The sequence below is a fragment of the Echinops telfairi genome, unplaced genomic scaffold, assembly GCF_000313985.2.
Source record: "Echinops telfairi isolate 266 unplaced genomic scaffold, ASM31398v2 ScPeMD7_2291;HRSCAF=2852, whole genome shotgun sequence".
NCBI lineage: Eukaryota > Metazoa > Chordata > Mammalia > Afrosoricida > Tenrecidae > Echinops > Echinops telfairi.
The window spans coordinates 46595511-46619187 of NW_022106189.1; the positions used below are offsets into that span (position 1 = coordinate 46595511).

The 23677-nt window shown below is 61.1% G+C and overlaps 1 protein-coding gene across 1 annotated transcript; it reads left to right on the top strand.

Moving 5' to 3' along the window:
* Positions 1 to 15933: 15933 nt before the first annotated feature.
* On the top strand, positions 15934 to 19656 carry FOXF1 (forkhead box F1). Its single transcript, XM_004704517.3, has 2 exons — positions 15934 to 16903; positions 18110 to 19656. The coding sequence occupies exons 1-2, from the start codon at positions 15934 to 15936 to the stop codon at positions 18268 to 18270; spliced, it is 1131 nt and encodes a 376-aa protein (XP_004704574.2). The 3' UTR covers positions 18271 to 19656.
* The last annotated feature ends 4021 nt before the right edge of the window (positions 19657 to 23677 follow it).

Below are 23677 nucleotides of genomic sequence, written 5' to 3' on the forward strand. Positions count from 1 at the left end.
GAGACTCAGAGTGGCTGCAGAGTGGTTCAGTGTGGGGTCGCAGGCTGTGTGGGCCTCAGTTTCCCCATCTAGAAAAGGGTTTGTTACCAGGGCTTAGTGCTCATGGAACACTGGGGGGGTGTGCTTCATCGGGGTGATGGAGGTGAGGGGGGCTCCGTGGCGTGGATGGAGAGAGTGGAGGATGGGTGGAGGTGGAGGTGGTGATGAAAGTCATGATGGTGAAGTTGGTGGTGATGGTGGTGGGGGTGGGGGGCTTGGTAGGAACAGGTGGTGGGGGTGGCGACGGAGGTGGTGACGGTGACGAAGGGGGCAGAGATGGCGGCAGTAAGGGAGGTGGTGATGAAGGACGTGGTCTCACCAAGAGATCATCCAACCAAACGAATCATCCAATATTAGGCGGGGAGGCTTCAATTTCTGAAAATGAGCACAGCGTCCCCATCTCCCATTCGGGACGGAGCTCCAGATAAGGGTGGTGGACCAGGTCCCCCAGCTCTGAGGACAGCACAGGACTCAGCTCATCCTTGTCACTATCGCTGTTATCCAGTGTCTTCCCCCCCACCCCCCTCCTTGCCCTGCACAGGCAGACTGTTCCAGAAGCCGCCAAGGGGTGCGCACATGCACACGGCTGAGCGCCGGCCTGCCTTTGCTGGACTTCAGTTCAGACGGAGCCCAGGGTCCTCCTCCCTGTCTCGACAGACAGTATAGAAGAAGCAGGAGAGAGGAGTGGGAGGGACCGCGGGCAGGACAGTGGAGAGGCTGCCCTGCAAAGATGGGTTTGCAGACTGCTGGTTGGCATTGCCTGTGTGCACACACGTGTGTGAGCATGCGGTTTTTAACAGTGGGGGGGTGGGGAGATGTGTTCCTGCCTCGGCATGGTCCGGAGCTCCCCCAATCTCTGGGCAGGAAGAGATGAAGGATCCGATGTCTGGGGGTAGCCAGCAGAGGCGGGGGGAGGGGTACCACCTCTCTTCGCTGGGACCCACCTGCCCTGCATGAGGGGGCTATTAACCCAGTGATTAATCGGCCCTTTTGGAGGCTTGGGCAAACATTTACACTGGGGACTCCCTCCCTTCGTTTGTCCAAATATTTGTAGCCTGTGGGTCACCCGGTCATATCCTGTGAGGCCGACCTTGGGGAAGTCCCAGCCCACATAACCCCCATGCCCCCAGCACACCCCGTGTGAATCCCGGGTACCCCCAGTGTGTCCAGACGCTTCTGGTTCCCCACCAGGGCTGAGGTCTGGGGTGCTAGATAGAGAGCGGCAGCGGCGAAGAGAGTGTTTGAGACTCTTATTTTATGGGGGGGCTTCTCAGGAGGCACAAAGCAGCAGGAGCTCAGCTAGACCTGGGGACCCGGCATCCTGCACGATTCATACACGGGGCCTCAATGTTGGACCAAGGAAGTCCGCTACCCAGCCCCGAGGACAAAGCTGGTGATGCTGTGTACCCAAGGCTGGGTGCTGTCCAAACCTGGACTCCATGTCCGCCTTAACGAGTGGCTCCATTCATTCCTGCCCGAGTCCATTTTTCCCCGTTATCCATCTCACCGCTGTTTTTAAAGGTTGTCTTGTCTTGCTTTCTTCTGTTGATTGCCATTCGTCAAACTCCTCCATGGGGCCGGGCGCTAGTGCTTCCTTCCCATTGGTGCCGCGTCCACTGCTCACCTGCAAGGTCACCCCCTGGACGACAGTGCTGAGGTGCTAAGCGGTTAGCCAGCCTGCCTGGGGCCACACAGCCACTCTGGGAGCTGGGTGCACTGACCCAGGTCCCAGCAAGGCCAGTGTCCACTCTCTGATTTCCTGCCCGGCGTCTCTCCACTGCAGGCCGTGGCAGCCCCGCGGTTGTGAGCGGAGACCGGAGGACTCCTTCCTTCCTTGTAAAGGCTGTTCCGCTGCCCCGTGCTGCTGCTTGCTCTCCGGTGGCAGACTGGGTCCAGAGGCGATGTCTTCAGAGGGTAAAGACGGTCGCCGGAGACTGGGAGCCACTTTCTCGGCCGGCACCACTTTCCCTGTGGCCAGCGGATGCTGGATGCTGAGGCCTGGACTCGTCGGCAAGCTGGCGGGGCCCCTTCTTCGAGCCCCAGCCATTCTTCCATCCTGCAATTAAACCAGAGGTCAAATATCTCCTTAACGACGCTATCAGGCCAGCGGCTCATTACGGCGTATATTTAGCCATAAACTACGGGTTGCCGTGAGGAGGAGATGAAAATTACTGTGTTCTGGGAATGAATCCCTTTAGCAGAAACCAGAGCTGCTATTTACCAAGGAGGGCTAAGTACAGGCTCTGGCTTCTAGGCGACCCCAGGCAGGACAAGCCAAACTTTCAGGTCCCTTCTGGTTTTGCCTGTGCCCCCCACCTCCCCAGGCCTGGCCCTGAGTACCCCCCACCCCCTCGGCTGAGGTGTGGGTGATTTGGGGGGGCGCTGAAAACCTGGAGCAGGCACTTTGTGAACACGGTGCTTCCTTGGTCCTGGCTGCCTTCTTTCTAAACTCACAGGGACCCCCTAGGACAGAGCAGAACTGCCCCCCCGGGGGTCTCTGAGGCTGCCCAAGGGCAGATGGCCACGTCCTTCTCCCTCTGTTCTTTCCCACACCACCCCCACAAAGAGAAGTCACCCTACCTCACAGGGAGCGTGCAAGGCCCGTAGCCAGGGCACCTCGCTAGCCACAGACGAAAAGCCACCGACTAGTCCCAACCAGAGCTTGCCCGTGTCTGTCTGCTTGGGCAGTGAGGGAGGGCTGGGGGGCAGTGGCAGATGGGGACCGCCTGCCCAGGCACCTGTTGAAGGCTCTTTGGAAAAGCAACCTCATGCTAACAAACCAGCAGTGGATGCACAGCAGGGTGGGGAGGAAGGCAAGGGGTCTCCACCCCGCCGGCCTGGCTCTGCCGGCTGGGGAATCGAGCCGGTGGATTTGGCCCCCAGGGCGGAGGGTGCGGAGCTGGCCCCCTTACCCCTGCCTCTCCGCTCGGATGTTTCTCTCCGCTGCTCAATGTCAAGGCCGCAAAATCCATCAGCGTTGTCAGCTGCAGCCCAGGGGTGAGTCTCAGACAAATGGTGGCTCTGGGTGGGGAGGGGCTGCCAGATGCATGGCTCTCAATCTTGGTGGCTCCTAATTTGAGAGAGGGGATAGAGGGTCCTTAGGCATCCCGGAAAGCTGCGGCTTTGCTGTCCATAAAACACACCCACACCCTCCATTTCAGGGCCCAGTCCCTGAAAGTCTTGGATCGTGATTTAAGAATGCCCCCTCCAAAAGTACCACTTGGAAGCTCCTGGGGCTCCAGCCCCCAAGATTCCAGTGTCAGGCACACACACACACACACACACACACACACACACACACACACACAGCCCTCCTGGCATAGCACAGAGGGAGGGCCAAGCCCTCAAGTCAGTGTCCCCCACTCTAACGCACCCCCATGCCCCCCCCACACACACAGGGGCGCAGGGGTTCTGCTGTGTAGACCTTGGAGCTAGAAGCAGTGGATCAAAGGAGGAATGGACCCAGAGGCCTTCAGGTCCCCCTCCCACTCCAGGCCCCTCTGGCTTGAGAAGGGAGCTGGAGTGCGGCTCCTGGGGATGCCCTGTGGAGGGTCAAAGAAATGGGGCTCTCTTTCTCCTGGTGGGCACCATCTGTTTAGTGGGGAAGGGGGACCACAGAGATTTAAACCGGGGCTTTGTGCCCCAGAAGCCGGCAGGGCCAGTTCACCAGTTGCCTACCTGCTGATGCATCCTGAACCCCCTCCCCCTTTGGGGGGGAGCTGGGCAGCAGGAGCTGGAGCAATTGGACTGGGGCGGGGGAGGGAACTGTGTCTACACCAGCCTTGTGTGGCCACAATGCCTATCTCCACAGTCCAGAGTCCACAAGGAAAACTCTACTCAGGCCCTGAATTCTCCCGGCAAACCAACGTCCCTGGTGTTCGTTTTGCCTGTAGATTCGCAGCCCGGGTTCGTAGAAAGAGGCAGGGGTTCGTTTTCTAAAAGGAACCGGCTGAGGGGGTGGGGTGCACGGGAGGTGTTGGCCTCGCGGGCCAATGCCCACCTTGGCCCGGCTGTCCTGGCCCACCCACGCCCCGCCGCTGCCATGGGCGGCCTCTGCACGCGGGCCGTGCTCTGAGGCTCCGCGGCGCCGCCGCTCGTCCCACCCCGGGGTCCGGTTTTCAGGACGAAAGGCCAACGCTGCCACGCGCCGCAGCCAACTTCTCGTGTCCGTCGGTGGGCCAGGCGAGAGGGAGCGGGCGGGCGGGAGTGAAAGGGAAAATAAAGTGGAGACCACCTTTCGAAATTCCAATTGCTTTCCTCTGCGGGGTTGGAGCTGAGGAGGGAGGGGACATCAGCAAATGTTAATTTTAACAAAGTCCCCAAACCGAGAGAATTCATGAAGAAGCTAAAAAGAGGCGAGCCTTGGGCAGTGAGCGTGCGGGGAGACAGAACGAACCCCCGGCGCTGCGTGCAGTAGTGGCGAGTGGACACCCGGGAAAAGGACGCGTGCGGCCGGTTAAATGCGGCCGCTGGCAAACGGCAGTGTGACTGCGCCACTGCGGACGAAGAGGACTAGGGGGTGCTTGAGGGCCCTGGGTGCCCCTGGAGAAGGAAGCAAGGCGAGGCCCCAGTGGAAGGAAGGGGAGGGAGCTTCTTCCGAAGACCCCGGCGCTTCGTAGCGCGCCCTGTGATTGCGCCCAGGACGCGAGCACTTGGAGTCCCCGGGCGGCCTGGGCGCGCGGCGCGATCGGCCGGCTGTTTGTAATTCCATCCTTTTTCATTAACATAAACACCACTTGAAGCAAAATATACAAGGCCGCCTACTTCCCCAAGAACGAACGGCCCCAGCGCCCACCAGCTCACGCTCGCCCGCCCGCCAGACCCCGGCCCTCGCGGCGCACTTTGGGCGCCTGAGCTCACGCGGTCCCGGGCCTGGGCAGAGGCCGGCGTCCGCGGGCTCCGGAGCCCCCGCACTCCCGGCCCTCCGGCCACCCCCGCTGCCGCCGCCGCCCTAACCCCCAGGGACCGAGTTGGCAGTGCCCGTCCGCGCTCAGCCACTTGTTCGCAACGCTCCGGCAAATGGTTTCCCACTACCTGAGCGCCCCGCCCGGCCCTCATTGCGGGCGGAGCGCGTCGCCCGCGGCCCAGCGCGGCGAGCTAATTGGGTTGGAACTGGCGCTGGACGCCCGCGGGGAAGGGACCGAGCAGCGGGACGCTACTGGCACAGGGTAGAGAGCCGCGCTCGCCCGCCCTGCTGCCACCCAGATCAGTGGACTCATAAGCCGGGGGGTGTCCCTGCCTCCCCGCCTGCGGGCGCTTTCACACCGCCCCGGTCCTGGTTCCTGACCCGTGGGCGTGGGCGTGGGCGCGGGCTCCTTCAGGCGCCAAGGTTGTCTCTGCTTGCGGGCGCACCCCACAGCTCCTCCGCTCCTGTCCGTAGACCCTTCGGTTGTCGCTCTCCCGGGCGGGAGCCTGGACCTTCAAATTAGGGGCGCTTCAAGCACTAGAAAGGGGAACCAGCCAGGTCTGGCCAAGACCGGCTCCAGGCCAGGTCTACACGGGCACAGTCAGGTGGAGTCCGTTTCCAGGCCAATTCGGCCCCAAAATCGCGGCAAGGTCCAATCCAAGGCGTTCTAGATACACATTGTGGAATTCCCTACATCCCGGGGTCTGCGTAGAGATGTCCTAACAATATCGCAGATCTAGCACATTTCTCGGCTTTTCGGGAAATCGCTCATTCTGACACCCACTTCCCGCTCCCAGTGGACCTCAGCTTCGGAATTATCCGCCAGCCTCAGATCCTAGCTTAGTCTCACCCGGAGCCCCGTGCAGAGACCCGACCAAAGGCACCAGTCTGCTCTGCCCGGTCCCCTGCCTGGGAGGCCCAAGGGTCCTCCCTAAACCACTCTGTGAGCACATTCAATTTCCATAAGGCGACTCCCGGGGGCCGAGTCCTGGGTGTACTCACGTGCCCAGAGACCCCCAGGCCTCTCGGCGCAGCCCTGGACTGCCATTGATGGGTGGAAGAAAGGAGCACTTCGGCCCCCCCAGAACCCTACTTCAGGCTGAGAATGCTCCCCTCGCCCAGAGCCGGACATGCACCCCCTCTTGGGATAGTGGGGGGGTGGTAAAATAAACACGACGTTCACGCTAGCAGAACCCATCATTAGCCCAAACCACCGTTAAAATAATTGCTTCATCTCAGGGCCACACAGACTTCCCGCTGCTGTGAGCCTGGTCGCAGCCAGGGCCACCAATAGGGGCCGGGAGAGGCAGCCAGCCCAGACCCACGCAGGGCCCCGGCCTGTACCTACAGAAGAGCGCCTGCTTCGGCACCCACCGGGCGCCAAGCCACTGCCTGGGCCCAACACCCGCCGGCCAGCGCTTTCCTGGGGAGCTGCGTGCAGACCCTCTGAGCCAGAGGGAGCGTGGGCTGCGCTCCAAGGAGCCAGGGGTCTTAGAGGCAGGTAGGTGCCAGTGTGGGGACGGTTTCTCCAACTCCCCCCCCAAGAAAAACGTGGGGTCCCAGGCTGACGGGCTGATGGAACCGCTATCACCCGCCTCTCCCAGGAGGGCCAGAATTTGCTTACTAATTGAATTCGTTTTCGTGGTGAATTAAATCGGGCACTGTGCAATTGGGGAGGAAAAAAGACATTATTTGTCTGCAATTTTGCCGGGGCCCCAAAGCCTTCCTCCACGTAGGCAGGCGGGAGGAGAGCATGGCTTAAAAAAAAAAGGAGCGGCTTTGACCTTTGGGGATATAGCAACATATTTGAAATGCTTTTTATGTGTGTGCTGTTGAAAATAGCAGGTTTTCTTATTCCTCTTCCCGTGCCTGGGACAGAAGGCTGCAGGTACCTGCCGCGTTTGCTGCCTTTATTCTTTTGTTGGTGTGTGTGTGTGTGTGTGTGTGTGTGTGTGTGTGTGTGTGTGTGTTAGGGCACATGAGGGAATCAGATGGGGGCAGAGAACGGGGTGGGGTGGGGGGACACCTATAGAAAATCCCTGGGGATTCCTTTAACACAGAACCCAGCGAGGTCTTGCCAGTACCAGTGACCTCGCTCGCTGGGGACTTTTTGCGGTGTGAAGAGCATGTGTTCCAGAATCCAGGACCCCAGGGACTCCGAGCAGGCCCCACGAGGCTTGCACCTCCGTTTGATGTTCCAAACACGTGGGCTGGAAAGGGCTGGAGCCAGCGCGCTGGGAGCCGCCGAGGTGTTACCTCAGACAAAAGGGGCCAGACGCGCTTCACATTGCAAACTTCGTGGTCCTAGGTGTGTGTTGGAGTGGGGGGTGGGCGCGTCAGAACGCCCACTCCAAGCAGTGACCCTCTTGAGGACTCCTTCGGAAGGTCCTTGCTCCAAGGCTGCCTGACCCACACCCAGGCAACGGGAAGGAGCCTGGAAATCCAAAGAAGCTCCTGGAATTTCTTGGGAACAGCAGCCTAAGGCTAATTATCTGCCTCCGCCCCCGCCCCCCACTGGAATGGGCAGCGGGGAGTAGTGATGGTCAGGCAGAGCTCCCATCCCACCGGCCCATTTCTGGGAAGCTGGAGCGCTGGGGCGCCTTGCCAGGAAGCTCAGGGGTGGAAGCTGCCTCCGCGGAGGGATTGACCTCGGACTCCACCCCCAGCCCCGCTTGCCCCCAGGCGAGGCGGAGGGCAGGATGGCCCCAGGTGGAGTCTCCCCGTGTGTTAGTCCGCTTGGTGGGAAGCGGGGTGCTGCAGGGCTCCAGCTCACCGCCACTGCGCAGAGTGGTGGAGGGGGCACAGGGCGCATTTCTTCTGGCCAGACTTATTAGCTCAGGCTGGAGTTAGAACCCCACGTATAGGCTCTGTCCCTGAACCTTTGGGGAGGAAGGGGGGTGGGGTGTCTTAAAATATTCCCCTCATTTTTGAGCCCCCTACGTCTGCCCCTGTACCATCCTTTGCGAAATGGGCGCCATCAGCTGCAAGAGGGCGGAGCCAAAGGCCCTGAGCATGGAGGGAGCTCTGGGTATAAAGTAAACCAAAGCTAAACCAGACCCTCTGGCATCGAGTCCATGCTGACTCATAGGGACCCTACAGGGCAGGGTAGAACTGTCCCTGTGAGTTCTCCAGATTGGAATTCTTTATAGGAGTAGAAAACCCGTGCCTTTCTCCTGTAGCGGACAGGTGGTCTTGAACTGTTGGCCTTGCGGTTAGCAACCCAACGAGTAACCACTAATGGCACCCTCCCTGTGCCCTCACATCAAGCCCAGAAGGCAGGCTGCCACAGGGGGCTCAGGACGGGGGCTGGGGGCCACACAGGCTTTTGGGGACCATTAGGAGGTGGAAGAATTCCACCCCATCAAGCAGACACCATAACGAACCTCTACCACAGGAAAGGGCCACCAGCCTGTTAGTCCTTCTGGGACCAGAAGGGCGGCGCTGCTCCTGTCCCCGGTTTACAGATGAGGAAATAAGAGGCACAGGGAGGTCCATCCTGCACCCCCCACCAGGCACCAATCTCTAAGCCCACCACCCCTCAAGAGCGTGGACTGTGTGTTGTGTGTGTGTGTGAGAGACAGGGAGAGAGAGAGAGACTCTGCTCTTGCCCAGCCTGACCACCCAGACCCTCACAAGCCCTGATACTTCATGCATCTGTGCCCCCCCATCCCCACCCCCACCCCAGGCGTGTACAGTGGGTGGTAGTAGTACATCCTCCATCTCCATGGGAAGAAATCCAGGATCTGAGAAGCAGGGGGGTTGCTAGTGTGAGCCAGGGGCAGGCAGGACATACACACCCCAACCCGGGGAGGGATTCCTACTTGGCCTCTCTGCTTCCCTTAGCCTGGCCTGGCCCAGCCCATCTGTCCCTCAGGCCAGGTGCCTGAGGACAAACAGGGTCATCTTGGAAACACCTCCCTGCATAACCTGGGGAGCTCAGCCAGGCTGAGACCTGGAGCCCTCCCACACACACACCCCCACTCCCTTCAGAGCACTATCTCCTGGTGGAGTGGGCACTGTGTACTGCCAGCACACCCCCACACTCCTGCTTCATTCTGGAGCCCCTGCCAGACTTGAGGATCCCCTTCTCAGATCCTCCATCCACCCATTCCACTCTTTGTCTCCATCCCCAGACTATCTCTCTCTGGCGCTCCCTCTACACTCCCCGCTCCCCCTTAGGAGCTCTCCCACACCAGGACAGTGTGTACTTCTTAGGGCCCTAGCCCTGGTGGGGGGGCTTCCCTGTGTGGGCACAGGATAGGCTGCCTCTCCCTGACCCATGTCTCACTGACCCCTGGGGCCTGGGGTCTTCGGCCATGTGGGTACAGGAATACGGGAGCGGTTTCCCAAGCCCACCCTGTAAACAAAGGCCCAAGGAGTCCAGTCCGCACACGCTGCTGAGGAATGGCCTAAGCACCTAGTTCCAGTCCCACGGGGACTAAAGGCCCCACAGACCTGAGGGGTTGGAAGGCGGTATTCCAGTCACATTTCTCCCCTTGCCCCAGCCAGCAGCCACCACACCCCTTCCCTAAAAAGCAAGCCCCTCCCCGCCTCCTTCTCCCAGGCGAGAGCGGCCCAGGGCTTTAGAACTCCGGTTTCTGCCCAAACACACGCACTTGCTTTGCTCACGTCAAGGCTCCCAGAACCAAGGGAGCCGCTCCTCCTTCCCAGAGACCTTGCTGCTTCTGATTAAGAAAGAAATCTCCTTGGGATCCCCCTCCATGCCTGCTTCCATGCGGCCATCTCTCCTCTGCCCCTCCTCCCTCGGCTCCTGAGTGTGAGTGTGCGCACGTGCGCGGGCACGCCTCTCAAAGCTAAGAAATAAAAAATACCTGCCCGCCCTTGAAACTTCCTTTGTCGTTTCTCCCTGGGTTGTGGGTTTGTTTTTAACCCATTCCTTTTTCATCTCCCCACCCTTCCCCTCTCCTGCAGCCCTGAGCCCCATCCCTCCCTCTCCTGCCTGCAGCCACCCTGAGTCTCTCTCCTAGTTTAAGGACCCTACTTCCAAGTGCCACGTGGGGGGGCACTCCAGTGGGTGGTGGGTGCCTCTCTCTCCCCCGACCCTCGCCACACACACACTGACATTGGAAGGACCCTCTTCTTGCCATTTCTCATTTCAATGGCTGTAGCAACAAAAACAGCAGCAGGGTCTCAGCAGTGGACACCACCCAGGGCCGCCTCCGCGCCCAGAGAGGGAGTTGGATGCTTTCTGTTTGGGCCGCCAGGAAACGCCCACAGATCTCACAGGGGACAAGGCTGCGGATTCCTGGGCCGTGCCACCCTTGTCAGATACTTCCGGAGAACGTCATGGAAAACAGGAATCGTTGCAGAGGGCAGAAAGGGGACAGACAGGGACGACCTTGTCCTCCTGCCCAGCCCACCAGACTGGGTGCTCAGCTGAGGACGACTGGTGAACTGTTAGGCCTGAACTTGACCTTGGTGGGCTCTACAGCAGGGAGGTTCATCTCTCAAGCCCTATCAGTGTCCAGGGGCCAAGGCCTCCTCCTGTCCCTGGGGACACCCCTGAAGAGGGAGGGAGCCCCAGATTCTGGCTTGAGCAACACACAGGACTAGGAAGGTTTAGGGTGGGAGCAGCAGCAGCTGGCCCCCCACTTGCAGTCTAGGCTCAGATCAAGGGGTTCCCAGAGCCCCTGCCACACCCAGGGATGAGGGCCACCAGAACAGGAGTGGGGCTGGGGAAGGGGGGTTCCTCTGATCTCCCAGCCCCCACTGAGAAGCTGCCTCACTTGGGCTTCATACATAGCTCCCAACACCAACCAGCTGTGTCACCAGAAACACCAGAAAAATATAAAGCAGGACAGTCCCTGCACTTCTCTGGGCTGCAGAGATGGGGAGCAGGCCTTTTGGGGTACTTGTGGGGTTCAAGAGTCAGTGATGTCTCTGTGCTCCAGCCGGGGTACAGAGCCGGGCCCACACCACGAAGGGGGCCCCCAGGGCCTTGTGCTCCTGGTCAGCCCTAGAGACCGTTGCAGTAGCTGCCCTCCCGACACCAATTCACAGTCACACAGAGCCTTCGACAAGACATCCCTGGTTCACTCCTAGGCGATAGGCACGTGCACCCCCTGCGGCCTGCTGCTACAGGGGTGGGCAGGAGGGCCGGTGCACACACCACATCCTGGACTGGGACATTCTGGGTGCCTTCTATCCCTGACGTCTTAAAACTCTCATTGCACACGAGCTGCCCTGCAACACACCCTCCACCGTGTGCAGCTGACACCACCCCGGCTCAGGCATCGGTCCAGCGAGCCCCCTCCACACCCCTCTGTGTCCAGGACACTCCTCAGCCCTGTCATCGACCGCCCCTCGGGCCACAGCGCTAGGCCTCTCAGCCCAGCGCTCTGTCCGTGGGCTCCCAGGAGGGTGTGCGCTTCTGTGATCTGCAGAGAAACGGCCCCCTGTTGGCCCCCTCAGGTGGAGCCAGGTCTCCTCCAGACCCTCATGTTTCTGGCATAACGCCCCCCTTACACACGCACTTTTACCCCTCCCCTGCTGGAACCGGCCACACGGGCTCCTGAGGTCCACACGCCCCAGCAGGCCCACAGCACCCATCTCAGAGATGGGGCCCAGTCCGCCCTACCTAGTGTCACCGCTTGGACGTCGCCCTGGCGTGACCGAGAGAGGCTAGCGGCGGCGGCCAGCAGGGCGGCTGCCCTCACGGTGGGTGGTCCCGGCGCCCCCGCCCCGCCCCAAGCGACGGCCGGGAACAATCCGAGCAGGGTCTGGTTCCCTGCTCGGGTTACGGCGGCTCGCAGGCCGGGCGGCTTCAGTTAAGCAATTAGCCCGTAAAACGACCTGGGTCCTGGGGGAGGGGGCGGTGCAGGCGTGGCTGTTTTTACACCGCCCACCCACCCCACTTGGGGGAATCCTCAGGGAGGGCTTGGGGAAGGCATGGATTTGAGTGTAGGGGGGGTTGTCTTTAGGGGTTTAAAATCTTTAATCTAAGTACAAAATTCTGCCTGAGACCCCAAGACTCATCCTGACCTACACTGCCTAGCTTGTCTGTGTCTGTCTGTCCCTCCCTGCTGGGCCCTTGAAGAAGAAAGGGAATTTTGGAGGGTTAAGTGGTCTCCTCTAGGCTTTGCGAGCAGGAGTCCACTTCTATCCCCGGAGAGGGTCTCTGTCCTGTCCCGAAGATCTTGTGCAGGAGACAGCCTCTGCTCTTCCTGACCAGTCCGTGGAGGCGAGGTGGGCTTGTCTCCTCTGATCTGTAGAGGGTCAGTGCTGACTTGTGTGTGGCCTCTAGGAAGATGGAGGAAGCAGCCAGGGGGCCGTTAGCCCTGGACCTGCTTTGTGGGTGAGGAACATGGGTCTGTGGAGTGGGTGAAACCTAGAATCCCCCCCAAACACACACACACAAATGGGGCAAGCTTGGCTTGGGAGGGGCATGGGGAGAATGGTTGTTCTCAAAGGTTTATCAGAAGGGTTGACCACCCAGAGGCAGATTCAGAAACTCTGGGGCATGGGGGGTGGGGGGGCGGGGTCAGACACCAGTGAGTGGTTGGTCAGTGCTATTGCAAAAGTTCTCTTCTCTAATATCCCCTCTGTCCCCTGGAGTCTGGGCAGTCGGGGTCTCTTACTCACAAGAGGGTAGATCAAATTTTAATCTTCTTGGGGTGGGATGTGTGTGTGTGTGTGTGTGTGTGTGTGTGTGTGTGTGAGAGAGAGAGAGAGAGAGAGAGAGAGAGATGGAACAGCAGCTGACTCAGGCTGGCTTTTCACAGTGCCTCAGTTTCCCCAAATGCAGAGTCAGGTTGGATCTCCAGGTGCCAGGAGCAGCAAGGCCTGGGATGGTTTCTGAGTGCCAGAAGAGCACCCCCTTCAAGGTAACTATGACTTTCCTGGGATTTAACAAGGGGTCTCCTACAAATTACAGAGTGGCCAGCTTGCTCCACTCCCAGACACCCCCACATTCACCTTCCACCTTGGTGGGGATTACAGGGAAGGCAGAATTTCCACTGCACACTCCTGGGGCTCTGTGCTACACTGGAGCCCCTCTCCCCAACACCATGATGATGGCTGCCCTGGAGCTAAGTGGGGACAGAGGGGCTCTGACCCCTCTCCCCCAAAACACACCCATGCAGAAGCCCCCACAAGGAGCTGGAAAGAGAAAGTGACCTGCCAGGAGGTAGAAGGAGGGGAATTTGACCCGAATCTGTCAGATCTGAAACACCCTAAAAACACCGGAGGGGAAGGGCCTGAAGGGAGAGGGCTGTTGGGAAGATGGTCCCTAACTCATAGTCCACAGAGCCCCCCCCAGTTCAGAGATGCCCCATTAATGACAGAGGACGATGGATTATTGATCAAGTAGGGTAACAGCGAGGGCTAGCGCTGGCTGGGGTCCTGGGCGACCGCCAGGCTCCTCTCAGCGGAAGAGGCCAGCTGTGCTTCGGGAGCCGGCGGTAGCGACCCCTTCCCGGGAGCTGCCCTCACACCGCGGGGCCTCTCCCCTGCAGCTGCTGTTCGGCAGCGGGAGTAGGGGGGGAGGGGAGAAGAAGAATAAGATGTGCGAAGGAAGGAGTAGAATAAGGGGGATGCTACTGTGCGTGGATGCGGGTGAGGCTGGGCGGGCGTCACGGGGAAAGAGTCCGAGGGCGATCCCAGCGGAGCTGGCCATGTTCGTGGGCGAAGGTGCCACGTGGATGTGTGTTGGCCGCATGCACGCATCCACCTGCGCCAGCAGCACCCACTCTCCGAAACGCCGGCCCACACTCACTTTCCCGGCCCGATGCCCTTGGAGAGAGGTGCCTGCAGTGAAGGGGACTGGTCTCCAGCCAGCGCTCTGCGGGAGGGGCGGAGATGGTGGACTGGCTAGCCACCGGCGAGCTCCCAGCTATTCGCAAGGACGTGCCAGGCGCCCTGAAGGCGACAAGGCGTCTCCCACCCAGGCTGGAGGTGTCTGGACAAGGAGGGGGACCGCTGAGGGACACCCGGAGAGTCAAGCGCGCTTTGAATGGCGCCCTGGGCCACGCTAGGAGCCCAAGCACATCCGCAGACTCCTCGTTGCGATCTGAGATAGCACCCGCTTTCATCCCGACCCTCGACTCTAGTGGGAGACGCCGGCCACTTGCAGTCTGCAGCCAAACGCACTTACCCGGGTCCGTGCGCGTCGCCTGGCACCGGGGCTCCTCAGCCTTCCCGCGCAGTTTCGCTCGGCGTCATCCGCTCCCTGGCCCAGTCCGGAGCCCAGCGCATCCGAGCCAGCGAGGGAAGGCGTCGGTCTAAGCTCCCTGCGGGCGGCCGGCCGGCCCAGCGCACTAGAGCCACCCGGGGCCGTGCTCCCCGCCTGCCGGCTTTCCGGAACCTGGCCAGCGCACGGTGTCAGAGGCCCTGCGGCGGCGGCAGGCCGAGCCCACAGGGGCGTGAGGCCAACTCCCCCCGCCCACGCGGAACTCTATTATTATTATTAAAGAATCCCCCCGGACGTGTTTACATTGTACCGAGTAAACATCCGGCCCGGGCCTTGGTATCTCAGCGGGAAATGGGAAACTGCCTTGGAAAGTGGGGACCGTTGGTCCGCGCGGGGCCCCAAAGAGGCTTTTCACTCCGGGGGCACTTCTGGGCCAGTAGTGGGCTAAGATCGGAGAGTAGCAATGCACGCGCAAGCGTGCGAGTTTAAACTCTTGCGTGGGCCTATTGTGTGGGCCCGGTCGTGCGCCTCTGGGGCGCGCACATGCCTGGACACCGTGTGGGGGTAACCGGGTTTGCACGCACGACTGTGACCTCATCCCTGAGTCTGCAGGGCTTACAGGATTTGCGTGTGCATTGGTGTATTGCACATGGGCAAAGTGTGTGTAAGAATACAGTATACGTGCCCGCGTCCCGGTGCTAGAGCAAGCGAGCGGTTGCAGCTAGTTCAGGAACCATTCGGTTGGACCCCCGCCGGGCCGGCGATCCTCCGCGCGCCCGTCCGGCCCCGGCTGCAGCGCCAGAGACAAAGCGGCGGCGACCCGCCCTGCGCTTTCGTTTTCCGCTTGCGCTCAGCCCGGCGGCTGCCAGTCCGCTCACGCGCGGCTGGGCGAGTCGGCAAAGACCGGGCGCTGCGCAGTTCTCCCCGGGGCGGGGAGAGCGGTAGGCGGGACCTCGCCGGAGTTTACGCCGGGCCGGCCGACTGGCCGCGGGAACCGGGAGCCCAGACGGCCGTGCCAGCCCGCGATGAGCGCGAACTGGAGGCCACCGCGGCCCAAGGAAGTTGCCACCCGGCCGTGCGCCTCGGGAAAGGCCCGGGGTCCGAGGCGCGCCTCCCGTCGGCCGCTCCGGCCGGGCAGATGGGGACGTGCGCGCAGAAGAGTTGAACCGCGGGCCCAGGGCGCCTGAACACTTGCTCGCCAGGTTGGTGGAGGCGGGGCGGGATCTGCCCGGCGCGGGGCAGCGCGGGTGGGGGCCCTTTTAGCGGCCGCCTTGCGCGGGGGCTGGAGGGGGCCCGGGAGGGAAGGACCTCCTGGAGGGTCTTACGCCGCCCGAGAGGCGCCGCTGAGCGGAGCTGCGGGGCAGGAGGCCTGGGCAGGAGTCTTGGAGTGGGGCGCCCCGGGCGGCGGAGAGCGCGCGCCGCGGCGGCCGGGGGCGCAGGGTTGGAGGCCTAGGGGCCGGGCCTCCCCAAAAGTCAAGGGTGGGGGCTCTTCCTCGCGGCCTCCGCCGGAGCTGGAGAGGCGCCGCGCTCAGGCTCCGCTGGGCTCCTGGGCTTGTGGGAGGGCGAGAGAGAAAGAGGGAGGAGAGTGAGTGGGAGGAGGGGTTGGAGGGGGGGCTCTGCGCCACCCGCCGGCCACTCGGGCCGCTCCTCGGGGAGGGCGGGCGGGGGAGGGCGCGCCGGGGCTCGCTCGGGAGAAGCGGCCGCCGATGACGGCAGAGGTGCAGCCGGCCCCTCGCGCGCAGCCCCCTCCCCCCCTCCGCCTCTTCCTCCTCCTCCTCCTCCTCCCGGCTGGCCGGCGGCGCAGAGCAGCGGCGGCAGCGGCGGCGGCAGCAGCCACCCAATGTCTTCGGCGCCCGAGAAGCAGCAGCCACCGCACGGCGGCGGCGGCGGCGGCGGCGGCGCGGCCATGGACCCGGCGTCGTCAGGCCCCTCCAAGGCCAAGAAGACGAACGCGGGCATCCGGCGCCCCGAGAAGCCGCCCTACTCGTACATCGCGCTCATCGTCATGGCCATCCAGAGCTCGCCCACCAAGCGCCTGACGCTGAGCGAGATCTACCAGTTCCTGCAGGCGCGCTTCCCCTTCTTCCGCGGCGCCTACCAGGGCTGGAAGAACTCGGTGCGCCACAACCTCTCGCTCAACGAGTGCTTCATCAAGCTGCCCAAGGGCCTCGGGCGGCCCGGCAAGGGCCACTACTGGACCATCGACCCGGCCAGCGAGTTCATGTTCGAGGAGGGCTCGTTCCGCCGACGGCCGCGCGGCTTCCGAAGGAAATGCCAGGCGCTGAAGCCCATGTATAGCATGATGAACGGGCTGGGCTTCAACCCTCTCCCGGACACCTATGGCTTCCAGGGCTCCGCGGGCAGTCTCTCGTGCCCGCCCAACAGCCTGGCGCTTGAGGGCGGCCTGGGCATGATGAACGGCCACTTGCCGGGCAACGTGGATGGCATGGCCTTGCCCAGCCACTCGGTGCCCCACTTGCCCGCCAACGGCGGCCACTCGTACATGGGCAGCTGCGGCGGCGCAGCAGCCGGTGAGTACACACACCACGACGGCTCCGTGCCCGCCTCCCCGCTGCTGCCCACTGGAGCCGGTGGGGTCATGGAGCCACACGCAGTCTACTCTGGCTCTGCGGCCGCCTGGCCTCCCTCGGCCTCGGCGGCTCTCAACAGCGGCCCCTCCTACATCAAGCAGCAGCCCCTGTCCCCCTGCAACCCCTCTGCCAACCCTCTGTCCGGCAGCCTCTCCACACACTCTCTGGAACAGCCTTACCTGCACCAGAACAGCCACAGCGCTCCAGCTGAGTTGCAAGGTGAGTGTTGGGGCCGGCTTCTGTGGGTGGCAGCCTGAGCCATGGCCACTGCTGTGGGGCAATCCCACCTTTCCTGACCCCCCCTGGGCTGTGGGGCTGGAGAGGAGCGTGCACCCCGCCGGCTGCTGCTCGATGTCCTAGCCGGCTCAGGTAGGCCGCTGTCTTGAGGAGGAGGACTGAAGGCTACTGCCCAGAGTCCCTTTGGGCCTATTATGGGCCCTCACACCTCAGGGAAGGGGCCCAGTCTGGAGGGGGGGGGTTCCCCCTCTCAGCTGGCCAGCCAACCGTCCCCAGCTAGGTGAGAGTCGCCCCGTCCCTGGGCTGTGGCAGGGCCTGCCTGGGCCAAATGGAAGGCTTAGGCCCCAAGCTGGCTGTGGGCTCCTGGAGCCTTGGTGACCAGGAGGGCCCTGAAGGGCCAGGCCTGCTTTGGCCAAGTGAGTTCTGTGGGCATTTTGTGAGTCAGGCCTGGACGGGATCCGGCAGGCAGGCCCCCAGCCTTGATTGCTCAGGATCCGGGTTGTCAGTCGCCAGGCCGTCACCGGGTCACCCCCAGGCCTCAGAGGAAGAAGATAAGGGCATCTCCCTCCCAGAACCTACTTGGGGGCCCTGCAGCAGCTTTCTGGGTCCTCACTGGGGACGGCCCTGAGGGAGTAACGCAGAGACTAGCAGGGGGTCAGCTGTCAGCAACGAGTGGGCTCTGGAGGCCTGCCTCTCCCTGTCTGGGCTAGAGATCGATCCACAGACTGGGGCTGCCTCTTCTGCCTCCTGGGGGGCCTGATCTCTCTAAGACCAGATCCCCACCTCCGGCTTTTCACCCCAGCCGGTTGCCTGGCTCCTTCCGGGCTGGGCCTTCAGCCCACGGGGCCTCCCCAGCTGCAGGCGCCCGAGATGGCTGCCCCAGCGCCCCAGCACGGGATGTAGGCCTTGGGCTGTCCTGACAGGGGAGAATTCAGAGTGAGCCACCGGGCCCTCCCAAGCGTTTGCTAGCTCAGCACGCCCACCCTCTCCCACCCCACTGGGCTTGCCTTCGGGAAGTTCCCTATGCGTGCGCGGCCAGGCCCAGGCCTGGCTTCCTCCAGAGCGTCGGGCAGAGGCGCAGAGCACCCTATCTGTCCGCAGCCATTGGGCCTGCGCCTGTCCCCCGCCCCCCTCGTCCCCGGTGAGACAAGACGGAGCCCTGCTAACCCCTGTGCCCCCACCCTGCAGGCATCCCCCGCTACCACTCACAGTCGCCCAGCGTGTGTGATCGCAAGGAGTTTGTCTTCTCCTTCAACGCCATGGCATCATCGTCCATGCACTCTGCCGGTGGCGGCTCCTACTACCACCAGCAGGTCACCTACCAAGATATCAAGCCGTGTGTGATGTGAGGCCAAGTGGCCGCCGTGCCCTCCGCACAGGGACCTCGGGACCCAGCGGGAGAAACTGCTTTATCCTTGAGGTATAACCGTCGGCAGAAGAAAGGGTCTGATCCCTCCCAAAGCGGATTATTTGGAAAAGAAAGTTGGCCACCCGGCCCAGATCAGGAACAAACCGTGGGGTGGCGGGGTCTGCCTGGACTTTGGGCCGTCGGCAAATAGTGTCTACTTGTGATCCTCGCGGGGCCGCCGCTCAGAAGGTGCTCTGTTGCGGGGAGGGGGGGCCTCGAAGTCGAACCACAAATTAATTCTGCTGAGCTCTTCTTCCTGTCCCCACCCTCCAGCGGCCCGCTCCCCAGAGGAGCTGAAGAAGAAACGAAGTGTGTGAAGCAATCATTATCAAATACCTTCATCTGGGGGCTGAGTATTTATCTCTTTAGTTGTCATTTTTTATTCGAAAGACTGGCTGGGGCCTCACCTCCGCCGTCGCCAGCCTCCCCAGTGTGTGGAGGAGGCAGAGGCATCCTCACCCACCCCCCACCTCCAACCCCGTAGTCTCTTCCGTTGAAACCACAGGTGGATCATTTTGGTGAACAACTTGCGTTTCTGGTTTCTGAAGCCACTGTCCTCTTTCAAAAACAAAAGGAGCTCAGGCTACTAGCTGGGTCCCAGCAGGGTCGTCTCTGGGCCCGGGGTGTATCCTGCCTCCTCTCTCCCTCCCGCAGCTGTCTGGTTTGTGCTTGAGGTTCATTCCTCTCCCTCCACTCCCCACACACCCCTCTTACTGTAAACTTTCTGGTCCGAGAGAGAATGAGGGGGATACGGGCCTTGGTCCTCCTCCTCATCGGTGCAAAGCCGGGGGCACTGGGCACTGGGGACATCGCTCGGCCGGTGACCTCCTCCAGGATTCATGATTTCGGTGACACGGAAAGATGAAGGCACTTTTAAAAACTATAGCAAGGTTCATCCTGTTATTTATTCTACTTTCTTTCCCTAATAATCCAAAACACCGCATAGACCCCCTCCTCTTGTTTATCAGTATTCATGGTGTAAGTGGGTTGGCAATATTTGCCGTGTGGAGTTTTTGATGTCTTCTCTCCCGTGCTCTCTTGTTTTTTGTTGTTGAGATAACCATTGTAAATTTGAAGTTAAAAGAAGTCCCACCTGTATAAAAAAGTTTCCATATGTTTTATATAAATATATATATAAAATGAAGGATGGGGGACCCCCTTCTCTTTTTTTAAATTTAGTATTCTGGCTACTGAGAAGCAGCCTTTGTGACACATGTTAACCCCTTCTGCACTGTACAAAATGGTCATTGGGCGATGTTGCGCCTTTGTGTAATTTTTTTTCCTAAAAAAGAAAAAAGAACAAAAATAAAACTGTATAACATTTGTACCCGGGCTTCAAAAAATTGTGTGATCAACTAAAAAGCAGAACTGTGGGAGTCTTTGGTGTGGAGTTTCCAAGCCCCAACTGCAGAAAGCAGCAGGGTTTGAAGAGCTTATCTTACTGGGAGGATGATCATTTTTCATCTGGGTTTGGGTAGTTAAAGTTTTATTTTAATTTAAAATCAGGGTAGTTGTAAATACCTTTTCTTAAAACCAAAAAAAAATTTTTTTGCGAGGGTAATCTCCCTCTTTTGACTTTTCGTTTCTAACGGATGGGAGCAGAGCTAACTCTTTCTTGTCTTCGGTCTTATGAAGAGGAGCCCTCTGTCCGCTCGCAACGCTATTTCTTGTTGGGAAAGACAGAGCCTCTCATCCTGCAGACGCCGAGCAAGAAAAGTCTCTTTCCTTCCTTCTGTCTTAAACGCGTTTCATTGTTATTTTGTTTTTCCCACTCCAAGACCATCGGACCAAGCACTGTTTTGAGTTTCAAACTCCGTTGTTTCTCGATGCGGTTTTGCCAAACCATGAAACAATTTCAGGTTTGTGGTCTGCCCGGTATTTGGTTTTCCCCAACCCAGAAGCTAGTAAAATTTGACCCCCAAAAGGCCTTTGAAGGACAGGAAGGTAACCACCATTGGGTCTCCCGACCCCCTTATCCGCATGGAGAGTATCTTTCCCTCGCTAGAAAAACAAAAATGTTTAATATAAATTCCAGGGCTTCACCTGACCATGCTTTCTAGTTCAACCCGGTTATCTGGGAAAACAAAATCAAGCCCCCCTGTCCTGCGGCTGCAGCTTGCTTAGAGACCCACCGCAGGGTTGCAGTTTTCCCTGGGTCCCGGGTCGGGTCGTGAGCCCCTGAACCTGGTTGTTCTCAAACTTGGCCATTTAGACATGGGCTAATTTCCCAGGAGCTCGGTTACATAAAATTATCAATAAACCCGCCCGCACAATTAATGTCCCAAACGGACAGTTGTCCATAAACTCCACACAAAGCGGGAGGTGGGTAAGTGGGGGCAGGCCACTGGCTGCTCTGTCCCTGGGGCCTGGGCAGGTCTCCGGGCCCAGCGCTCGGTCGCCAGGCCTAGGATATGGGAGCCGGACAGGCCAGGCACAGTCACATATACGCCCCAGGCTAGACGAGAGGCCGCTGCTCTGCACCCCAGCCTCCAGCCTCCCCAGGAATACCTGTGGGCAAAACAGACCCCGGGCCGCCGTGGAGAGCTGGGGCACCTCCTTCCGCGTCGGAGATTGCTCCCCAATTAGAACGGAGGCTCCGGGAAGTGGGGATGATTAGCAGAAACCCAATGCCGGCCAGCCAGCGCGATCCCGGGCTCTGCCAGCGGCGGCCAGGCTCCTGCGCGTTCCCTGACCCGCCCGAGGCTCGGCCGGCCCAGGCCTCCGTGCGCCCTGGCTCTGCGGCGAGTCCGGTCGGGGCTCTTTCTCCTAGCTGCGCCCTGGTGTCAGCGGGAGCTCCCAGCAACCACATCCCCGCGAGGCTGGGTGCGAGGCAGTGGGACGGGCTGGTGTGGGAAAAAGCAGCCCAGGGCCTGGGCCTAACTCGGTCCGAGGACGCAGGAAGAGCCTGGCGCCAGGCAAGTCCTTCAGGGACAGATGAGCCCGCAAAATCGCCTAGGGCACTCGCGCCCCAAGCCCCGCCGCTCCCCGCACCAATCCAGAGCACGCTGGGGCTGTGGTGTCTCCAGTGTGCGTTCGTTCGGGCGTGACTCGAACCCTGGACTGTGCCCGGCACAAACTTGAGTTTAAAAGTCCAGTCGCCTGAGCAAAACAGCAGCTAGTGGGCACGCCTTGGGGGGGTCGTCTCTGTACCGCAGACTACCTGCGAATCAGAACCCGCCTCCCGCCTGAGGAGGGTTGGTGTGAGGATGTGAGTTTAGGGTTTCTGTGTGCTGTTTGCAGCGGCCACCGCGGGGGCGCGCAGGACCCACGCCCTCGGCGCCCCAGGAGGGCGCCCAGAGCGCAGGCAGCCAGCAGCGGCAGGAAGGCGCCCGACGGGCGTGGGTCTCTGGAGTCAAGGCGCCTGTCCCAGGGAGGCGCACCCAGTCCCACGGTTTGCTTTTCCCTTGGGGACTGGAAGGCAGTGCATGGGGGGCAAGAGGTCCAGCTCCCCACTGCAGGGTCCCTCATCTATAACCTCACTGTCCTGGAAGGGGGGCAGGCAGTCGAAGGAAGGGATGCTGTATGTAAGGCACCCAAGAGGCCTTTTGGCTGGGGTGGGGGTGGGGTACGAAGGCCTGGTACCCAGGAGCCTGTGGGGCCTGGAGAAGGCTCTTAGCACCCTCCACCCTGTGTCTCCCCCCAGCCTGCCAAGCATCAGGTGTGTGAAGAAGGGTCTGTATTTTAAAAGCGCCCCCCCCCCCAGCTTCGCATGAGCACCCTGTTCGACTCCTGAACCCCACTGCCCAGCCCACCAATGTCCTGGACTCCCGCCCTGGCAAAGGAAAAAGAAAGATGGGATAGTAACTGTAGGACCGGGGGCGGACTCCCCCAGAAAGCACGCCGGACCTCCCTCTCTGGAACCAGGGTCTGGGCCTTTTGAAGGAGGCAGGAAGCAGGTAGGAAGCACCCTCCTGCAGATGTAGGAGAAGGGGGTTGGCTAAGAGCCTCTGTCCTGGAGTTTGGGGCAAGGGCACCCCCCAGCAAGCCAGGTTTCCAGGTGGTCCCGCTAGTGCTAAAGGTTAAGGCTCAGCTAACTCTCCCAGTGTCCAAAGAGGCCCAGCAGCTCCCGGGGTCTCTGCTGCCCCCTCCTGGCCACTTGCCTCCAGGTCAGCTCCCGCTCCCCGCCTCCCTGCATGCCCCTGTGAGGGACAGGGTGTTGAAGGACGGGGTGTTGGGCCCCGGACCCAGGCTGGAGGTGCGTTTGTGCAGGCCCACGCTGACCCCTGGACTTTAGTCGCACTGGTTTCGGTGATTTGGGGGTGTCAAAGGAAGAGGAACCCAAGCCTTTGCAAGTATAAAAAAGACGGTTGCATAAAACCCCCATCCTCACCAACAGAGGCGCGACAGAGGCGCTGCGGGGCCCACAGCGTGGCTGACACCCGCAGCAGGACATATGGAGCTGGGTGCCCGGCGGGCAGGACACTGGACCCCACTCCAGGCCCCAAGTCCCCAGCAGCCTTGGGGGCGGCGCCCACCCAGCTCACAGCGGCCCTATGCCTGGGGCCCAGGCACAAGGTCACCACTGAGCAGCTTCAAGTACCGGGGCCCGCCCATGATCTGCCAGGGAGAAGGTGAGCTGAGGGCGCCTGGGCAGTGCTCAGGCCTCACAGCCCGTCCTTGCAAGGGCACTAAGCTCTCCTACAGGGGAGGACAAGCAAGCCCCTGCCCCCCCTCCCCCCCAGCCAGGGCTCTGTGTGTGCCTGCACTCTGTACATTCTATCAGGCAGGTGGGGGCTGTTTGCCTGGTGCTCAGTTGCGACCACTCCCTGGCCTGGGCAGCGTCACCAGCTTGGGGTGGGGGTGGGGGTGGTGGGAGTGGGGGGAAGATCCCGGGAGGTTAGAGAGGTCCAATCTGAGCCAAAGAAACCCCAGGGGGCACACTGGTGGGCAGTGGCAGGCATGGGCATGAAGACGAGGGGTATACAGCGGCCTGCCCACACCTGGTGGGCCCAAATCACCTTCGAAGGAGCCCCATGCAGTGTGCAGGGAGGGAGTTGGGGCCACAGGGAAGGGAGCCTGTGGTTTGGCTGAGTGGACCTGGGCTGGGTCCACCCCTGGCTGTTTTTCAGCGGTGAGGCAGCGCCACCTGCTGGCCACACCATGCAGGTTCGTGTTGGGATTGCCACCCGCTGACCGGCCTGGCTTCTTCCCAGACACCTGTGTGGGTTTGAACTCTCAGTCAGCAGCCAAGTGCTTAATCACCGAGCCACCAGGCCGAGCCACCCAGGAGCTCCACAAAACCAACCCCAGGAGAGGCTTGCATGGATCAAACGGCCCCTGGGGCGTGGACCCCTGCAGGACTGACTCGTCGCCGGGACTCCTGGGGACACCAGGGAGAGAGGACACTA

Excerpts from the sequence above, each read along its gene's own strand:
- FOXF1 (XM_004704517.3), top strand. The coding sequence starts at position 15,934 with ATGTCTTCGGCGCCCGAGAAGCAGCAGCCACCGCACGGCGGCGGCGGC. Across the intron at positions 16,904-18,109 it reads CGCTCCAGCTGAGTTGCAAG|GCATCCCCCGCTACCACTCA; the intron begins GTGAGTGTTGGG and ends CCCACCCTGCAG.